Source organism: Phaethon lepturus, unplaced genomic scaffold (assembly GCF_000687285.1).
Source record: "Phaethon lepturus isolate BGI_N335 unplaced genomic scaffold, ASM68728v1 scaffold3321, whole genome shotgun sequence".
Lineage (NCBI taxonomy): Eukaryota > Metazoa > Chordata > Aves > Phaethontiformes > Phaethontidae > Phaethon > Phaethon lepturus.
This window is the reverse complement of record NW_010516813.1, coordinates 208,163-217,049: the sequence shown is the minus strand read 5'-3', so window position 1 is coordinate 217,049 and position 8,887 is coordinate 208,163. Positions and strand designations below refer to the sequence as shown.

The 8,887-nt window shown below is 41.5% G+C and overlaps 1 protein-coding gene across 1 annotated transcript in view; it reads right to left on the bottom strand.

Annotated features, from left to right (window-relative positions):
- ELMO1 (engulfment and cell motility 1) overlaps positions 1-8,887 on the bottom strand; it is a gene marked incomplete at its 5' end in the record, with an annotated part of 242,586 nt that overhangs the window by 28,251 nt on the left and 205,448 nt on the right. The window contains one exon of the mRNA XM_010296172.1: positions 1,790-1,953. Coding sequence (XP_010294474.1) covers positions 1,790-1,953 — 164 coding nt within the window. The remainder of the gene's footprint in view (positions 1-1,789; positions 1,954-8,887) is intronic.

Here is an 8,887-nt window from a genome sequence, read left to right as displayed (position 1 = left end):
CCCTACAATGAGGCCATGATTCCGTACTTCTACCAATTGTGCCATCTATGCAATTTGAGAAGAGTTCAGTACAGGGAATCAAATCAAAGGGGAAAATGAAAGAACTGTTTCTTTTCACAGTCAAGAATAAGTGATCATGGATGCAATCAAAATGCAAATACATGGAGTTAAATCTCTGCAAATGCAGTTCTGATTGCTTAAACACCTTATCGATTTACTTAGCCTTTATAGCCTTTAGGCTTAGCCTTTGTCCTGCATCTGAAATGAGTCTCTGGTAACACTTCAGTTGCTTTTAACTATTTGTGTTGGCTGTTCTGCTCATTCCATGATGGGGAAGGAGGCTCTGCACTGTGGCAGCAACTAGCCAGAGCGACTCTGGAAATAAAGAGCTTGTAGAGGGCACTGGCAGGTTTTGCAGCACCAGGCTATGGTGCAAGAGAATATAAATAGTTGACTTGTATCACACTTAAACAGTTGACTCACAGGGAAAACAGGGAAAAGAGAAGCTTTGGTGACAAGCTTAGCAGTACTGAGTGTCTTTGAACCACTAGATGTTGCAGGGGATTTCTGAGCAGTGTAATGATGCAAAACTGACTGGAACCATTTGCAGCTTTTTAACTGATGCATTACTATGAGTGACATCAGTTCTAATTGAGCATTAGGTCCTATCTTCTAATACACTGAAAACATAAAAGAAGCATTCCCCCTTTGATCCACATTGGTATGATTAAAATTTAAGCGTGTAATTCTACTTGTGTAATTCCACTGTTGCCCTGCTGCCCCTGGAGGAATGTGTCCCCAGAGCTTGTACTTAGATACCTCTATCTTTTAGAAACAAATCAAAATGAACAATCTGCTTCTGAATCCTGAAATGCTGTGGTCCAAACCCTTCTCTATACCTTTGCCTTGAAAAGGAGATTTGGAAAATCACGAGTCATTCGACTTAAAACATGGTTAGGATTTCATGACATTTCAGCCGATGCTTCTGGAGTCCTCATCATTTCTCTGTTCTCTCAAAAGGTTCTTGCTATTCTCAGCACATCATTTGTGTACCATGGAGTCTGCATGTGTCCTGTGTCATCAGTTTAGCCACAAGCCCAGACTTGGTCCAGAGCCAAGTACGGCCTCCATTTTTTCATATAACAGAACAAAGTGTATTCTGAGAAACGGGGAAGGAGCTATGGTGGTGATATTAGCATCTGATACTTTGCAGTAAACAACAAGGAAATGAGAACCCCATTGGCCAGCTCCCAGAATGTTATCGTTTACAAATAAGTGACTGCTTGTCATTAACACCGAAGATAATGCCACATACAAAGACAGTCACACACAACACCACTCTCTTGTGGAGCCAGTGTGGAGTGGCTCCTCTTCTGGGCTTCCCCCGTCTTGCTCAGAGAAGTGACATTTAGAATTTTTAAAGGCCCCTGGACAGAAGACAAAGTTGCAGTGTTTGTTCTGTTTTTTTAAGAAAAGCCATTACCAGCACCTAAACCAGGCTTACAATCATGCAAAGCCAGGAAATGTCAAAGCATTGTTTCATACAAATAAGCCATGTGAGACCCTGTAGGGATTTGCTGAATCTGGTTTAACTCTACTCGAAGAAAAAGTTATGATTCCCAGCAGAAGAAAACATAATGCACTTCAAGCAGATGCCACACTACGGCTTTTGAGCATGGCTCCCTGGATAGCTTTCCTCCTTGGGTTCCCCAAGAAGAGCTCACAAATGTCATTCACATTTGTTAATCCTTCCATGAAAAAACGAGTGGGTAGAGAAGACAGTACTTACAGAATCGGACGAGACTGGAAATCTTCCTGGTTCATTCTTTCAGACTGGCGTATTTTCAGTATTTCTGTGTAACTGAGATTCTGAAGTTTGCTCTTGAACTGGTCCAGAGAGCTAGGCTTGGTAGTGAGCGCTCTCATTATCTGTTCTTTCACTACCTGCATTACCTACGGGTGACAAGGAAAGGAAAAGAAAACCTGTGTTAACACTTCCTGCGTTTTTGTTTGAAATCTTATTCTGGGTCACAGTAAGGTCCCTTCCAACCTCAACCACTCTCTGATTCTGTGGGAGCCTTAAGGTGCAGGCACGTTATGGCCATACACAGCAAAGGAAAGAGAACCTGCTACAAGAGACCGTTAGTCGAGGGGAAAGAGAGATCAATTTGCCAAGGATATTACAGGACTGCTTTTGAAGCAATGCCATAAACAATACAAACCAACCAGTAAGAATGAAGGATGGCTGGGCAACAGCCATCTATCTGCATATTAATTATTTTATCAGGAGAAAACTGTTGAGACACAGTTAACTAAGGGGAATTGCTTGGCTCTAGTTCAAATAAATACATATCACAGGTTACTGTCTGTCTCTCCACAATCCTAGACTCATTTCCTTGGTGTTGGTGCAAATCACACACTTTGAAATATTTATCTGATGCTGTGCTGAAGTTGGCTGAAAAAACAATTTATCTGACTTAGACTCATCCCACTCAAATCCAGCAGCTAAAAAACAGTAGGAAATGGTAACCCCCCCCGATATCAAAGTGGGTGTGACAGAAATTAACAGCTACACAGAGGGCAAAAGCTTTTTCTGCTCTGTTAATTTTCCTTTATTCTTTCATCTTCACCATGTATCTTAAAACAGAAGCTCAGCCCCTCAGAGGTTCCCTAATCATTCTGAAAATTTCTCGTCACATGAATATTTTATTGCTTCACATGTGTTGCCTCAGTCTCCTAACTCATCGCCTGCGCTATGTTTCCTATTTTTGCTTCCTCAGATGCAATTTCTTTCTCAGATGTGATCTAAGCACTCATTTTAGCTGTGTCCAGCAGGTGCAACTAAACAATTAAAGAATTGAAGATAATCTCCTTTCTTACTACAGAGACTACATCCATCCCAGAGATCTACTTCAAGAGGAGCAAGATGCTTCTCCCAAAGGTGTTGTCTCAGGTGGGCAGCAAATGCCTTTGCCACACTTCCACTCCCTGGATGAGGCAGCCCGCCTACACTCACCTGGCTGGGGCCTTGCTTTGAATGCATCCTTGCAGTTAAGATCCTACTCTTATTAAATCTTGCAAACTGGCCCAGCAAAGCTGAGCTCCACTCCATCCATTCCTACAAATCTAATAGGTATGTTGCTATGGATTTGAGGAAGTCTTCTAAAACTTACTTTGATGGTAAAAAGCAACGTTGAATTCTGTGCTCCACATGTGCATTTGTTTTCAGATGGTGGCCATGTGCAGCTAAATCCCTCTGAAGAGTTACTTAGTTGGTCTGCCAGTGGGAATCGGCTACTTCCCTATTTGAAAGACGAACTCCTGACTGCCACCCGACTGCTTGGAGGGATTAAGACTTCCTTGACTGCATTCAGAGTGTGCTCACTAGACTGCACCAGTCTAAGTAAGAAACGTGCTGTCACACCTTGGAAATGACAAACTGGAAGGCCAAACAACTGTAACACCTGAACGTTGATGGATCGTGCCCAAACGGCAAGTAGCATACTCCTCCTGGTTTCATTGGGTCTTGGTTTAAACGGCTGAGGAAATGTAATGAAGGAAATGTCCTCAAAGGAATAGTGGGGAAAAAATGAAGCAGACAATCCCAGTGACAAGTTGGATGTTTAAAAATACCTTCCGTCTTCCTGCTTCTGCCTTCTTGACAATGACTACTTATTGCTGCTAATCAATTTTAATTTACATTTTATATATTTATCTACTATTAATTAGGACTAATTATTATTAACTACCAGGAATGGAGAAGAGGGGAGCGACTGAAAACTAACCTTGCCCACTGAAAACATATTCAGCTATTGGTACCTCCTAATGTTAAAGTCTGGGGTCCCAACAAACTGGGCTTAACTTTTCACCCTCACAGAGATGTCACGCTGGCTTCACTTCTGCTTTCTCAGGCCTGCTGAGAAGTTGTGCCAGACTACTTTGCTACATGGGGTTTTACAGCCAGCCTGAAGTCGTAATCTCTGCGGTATCATGCCAAAGAAGCATGCAAAACCACATAGCTTAATTCAAACATGTAAGCCCCATCACTGCTTATGGGATCAAATTCCCTGGCCATTAGAAAGCAAGAAATTACTGCAATTTCAAACAGACGGGTGTAGTATAACTGCTAAACTAACCATACGATGCTGCTATATTAACTATCACTACCATATCACCTTGATTTTTCAACACTAAACCAGATTTGCAAGCAAATATAGTCCTGCTATCGCTTATGCATGTGTGCAGTTCCAGTTTCATGCATTCATTCAAGTATCTGTACAGATCTGGTTTTTTTTTTTTGTTGCTTACATATAGATTTAGTTTCCTATATTCAGGCACTCACACTGAGGAAACTGCCTCTATGAGTAGTTTTGCCCATAAAATGAATGGGCAAAAAAATAAATAAATACTGTATTTTAGGGAGTTGCATGTATGCGGATCTTCTTTTCAGTCTGATCTCTGAACAGATGAAGCAGCACTCATTCTTGGCTAAACAATGCAAAGGAGGTTCAAATTCAGTAGACTTAGGGTGCTGTCATTTATGCTTAGTTGCAAAATCCTGTGTAAACCCTTGTCTCCCTTCTCTGGTACTCACTGTTGTGGCTAACATGCAAACAAACGCAAATTCCTCTTTTTTGCTAGGATCTGAAAAGTTATTCACAGGGTACCATCAAAGAGCTCCTTGGTTTAGAGGCTCCCCTTGCTCCCGAGACAGAAGGCAGGAAGCGTATGCCTCAGGCCCAGCACATAAGGGGGTGATCACTTGCCTTGTAACGTTTATAGCCAACACTATTTAACTAGCTGGCCAAAACACCAAAGCTGATGATACGCATTGAGTCTCCTGAGCATTTGGGAATCGCTGCCAAGAACTTCTCATCTGTTCAATTTCCAACGCTGAGTTGCCAGCCCTTGATTACTGCTGTCTGAGAGACAGTGTCAACCCTTCCTCCCCATGTGTCTGACCTTACAATGAAATGAAAGGTATTCTTTACTCAACGTGATTGTACATAAACACTGCAGACAGTTGTTTTAATTACATTATGCTTTGCTACTCTTACTGAGAAATGAGTATTTCAGAGGGCACATTTACTTTAAATCATGTCCTTTTTATCTGATAATCTCTTGTATGGTAAGAGAATCCCGAGTTCTGCATTATGACTACGACAAGTAAATTTGCTGAAGACATGAAGAGAAAGACAGTAGGAAAAAAAATACTTTTTTTTTTCATTTAATCACATAGGACCTTATTCCCTGTATTTTGTATCCATCTAATGTGTCTTGTATTTCTACGGTCAGTATCACCATAACATTAAATTATGTCTTTTTCATCAAGCTGTTTTAGTCTAGCTTTTTGTTTAGCTTACTTGACCTCACCTCTGTCATATCACATTCTGACTGCTTTGCCTTTCCAACACTTACCCCCTTTATTCTTCCTTCTATCTCTTGCCATGACAACTTTTGCCTATGCAAATAAAGTCTCTTCCTTTCAGGAAGGAGGACAGGTCTGAACACTTGGGCTATATAACAAGGGGACAACATGAAAAGAGAGAAGTTGTCAATGTCAGAAAGAGGAGTTTATCAGGGCCAAACTCCACAGCAACCTTCCCACTGACCACATTTCAGTGGATTGTTTGCAACTATGGAAAGCACAAACCTCTCTACTCAACTTACCCCATACCAATGCTAAGTTTGTCCTTGGCACTGACTGGAGAAGACAGGCTGCCATCTTAGACACCTACTATTGCCTGCAAGCTTCTGGAAATTTATGTCTGAGCTTTCCACTCACCAGACACACTCTTTCTACAAACTCACAGCATCAATCTTCCTAGAAACTTCCCCCAGAACAGCCTGAAGGGCTGGACATTCACAACAACCCATCTCTGCAGGACCAGACAGTAGATGAACACATAATCTCCTCACAGTATCAGTGTTTCTCTTGAACAAGCATGCCCTCTCACGTCTAATGACCGTCTCACAGCAGCAAGAACACATCCAGAGACCATCACAGAAGCCACTAAGTTGTACCTCTAGTATCTGGGGCACACATTACACTGATTGCTGCTTGGTGACTAACTTGGGGGTTGTGTGTGTCAGTATGTTATGCTGACTGATTGCCATTAATCTTGACAGTCCACCTCTCTTTCTCACAGACAAGACTTAGGTATAAATCCTGAGCCCATGTTACAATGATGTGCTTAGTTCAGCGCTTTCGCAATTTGGCTCAAAAGTAGCAAGTACTGCAAGGCATGATTCCCCTATCTCATAGAGGCATTTGATAGAAGAGCTGCCACTGGACTGCGCTATATCCAGAGAACCCCCTCTAGAACCAGAGTTGAAGCATCTGTGATGTGAGAAGTTTTAAGGTTTCATTCACTAGCTTTTCCACGTGACTGTTCAAAAATCAACAAGCCAACAAACAGAAAACTGGAGGAAAGACATCTCTTTCCTTGCAAATTGATTGTCAATAATTCATACCTAGTTTCCTTCCGATCTAAATGTTCTGGAAAAGAAGCAGCTTGGTTTACACAAGGTAAAAAAACGACTGAGAAAGCATCATCTGGTGATTGAGATCCAGCTTGATCGTTTCAGTCAAAGGGATTTCCTTCAGTTAAATCCACAAAGCAGGCAAAAATAAGGTTGTAGAATGAAATGGCCAAATCATTCTTAATGAACAGCGCTTACTGACAAAGGAGGCCATAAAGGAAATCTAATTCTGAAGGAAAAGGAAATTACTTCAGTTTACAAGCAACCTGTCAACTCCTTTAATGAAAACTTTACATGTTTAATGTGTGTACCAGGTAATTTAAGACAACTTTTTAGACTGTTCCAAAGGATAAATTGTCTCAACTAGATCAATGGTTATATTTTCAGAGTACTCAGAAGAGTCATCCTGAGAGACTTCAAGGTTCTTGGAAGATAATTTAATGCTGTTTTTCCCCTCCCATCTCCACATATTGCAGCCTGTGAATTCACTACACTAGTCTCTCAGTCACAGCCTGTACCAAGCTTCCGCTCAACATTACTTTAGAATATTAATCCAAACATGCCATCCTACACAAGCAAATTTAAGCTCAGTGCTGGCATAATGTAACCATTGACAAGAGACTCCAAAATTCCAGACTATTTCTTCTACTACCGTCTGTGTACTCTGGAATTACAAAAAACCACTCAGTTTTCATTCTTCTTAACTATTTCAGAACACAAGGACAGTTACTGAAGCCAGCGATAAAGCAGCAACTCTAAGCCGTCTGGATGTACGTAGCCGCAGGAATAATTAAGTTGATTCATTTTCAGGCAGCAGGATGAGAAAGCAGCTGTCAGAGGATTTAGCAGGTATAAACTCTGATACACTTTATCTCTTCATTTTCTGCAGAATTTAAAACCCATTATGAAAAAAGTTTATGTTGTTGGGGTCTTGTCTTTCTTTTTTTCTCTCTTTCTTTTTCTTTCTAAACTCTTTTGCTTGTGATTGTATTTTTCTATTATGAACGAAGATATCTTTCAGTCTGCTGAGAAGAGATTTGAAATAATGCAATGGTTTTGATAACACTGAGCAGTCTGTTTCCATGTGGCATCAATATCAATATCGTTATCCAGTTCAGCTGTGACTACCATCTTGCAGGAATACCTAGCATGAACAAAGGAGCACATCTAGCAGATGTGACAATGGAGCTGAGAGGCAGGAGATGTGACAGCAGTTCCACACAAGGTGTTGAAAGTCTATAGCAGGTGTCTGAAAACTTAATCGTGTAGTCATAGATCTCTTCAATGTGAAACCTTGTTCAGAGTCTCAGGACCCAAATAAATTGCCTGCCCTCCGGTGAGGAAAAGAGGGAAGGAGCCTGACCTTGCACTGGGTCCTGAGATCCAGAAGGTTGAGTGGTGAAGAAAGAAAAGGATGAAGATGAAGTGAGGCCCACAATTGTTTTACATTTCAAGGAAGTTCTTGATTTCTTCAACTTTTTATGTTTCCTTGACTAATGAGGTGTGGGAAACCAGACTGAAATCATGCAGGAATTGATGGGCTGAGAGTGTTGTTAATCCAAGATTACGAGAGAGGGGACAGAAGATTCATTACATTCTTATAAGAAGGGAGGAATAACAGCCCCAGGGCCATGAGCACAAGACTAGTGAGCACCATGAAACAAGGTGTGAAAAGGAGGCTGAGAAGAAGCAAGGAAGGAGTCTGAGGAGTGACTGTACCTGAAGGAGCTGATGTAAAAAAGTTCAGTTCCCTGCAAAAGATTCCTGGCTCATTCTGCTATTGGATGTGAGCATTTTGTAAATTGTGTTCAGTGGAAACGGACGACTAATTGCTGCACTCTGTTATATTACATCCCTGGACTACTCCACCTCTGCAGGAAGAGCCTATGGCCACAGCTTGACTTGGCACTTTCCAAAGAATTCTGTTAGCTGCACTGATTATTTTTCCCTCGGCTACACAGATCCTAACGGAGAAGCGCTGTATACCAGGGAGGCCTCCAGTTCTTTTTCAATGTTACTACTTATTAGCTCAATTAAAAACAGGAACAGTGGCAGAGGCTTTGGCTGGGAGCAAAAAGCAGCTTGAACTTGATTGAGAAAAAGACAAAAGGCTACCACAAAAATCCCACTGAAGGGTAATATGGCTAAAGGGATGGGCAAGAAGATGATTTTGACAATGAACATTAACAGATTGGAGTAGGCAAAGGAAAAAGAAAGGCAGCTAGTAGGAAGGACGTTAATCACAGAATCATTAAGGTTGGAAAAGACCTTTAAGACCATCGAGTCCAAACGTCAACCCGACACCACCATAAAACATGGAGAAGTTCCAGCAGGGAGTATCAGCACGCGAAACAAGGAATCTGGTTGACATCCTGCAACAAAAGAAATGAAAGGATGGAAAAGT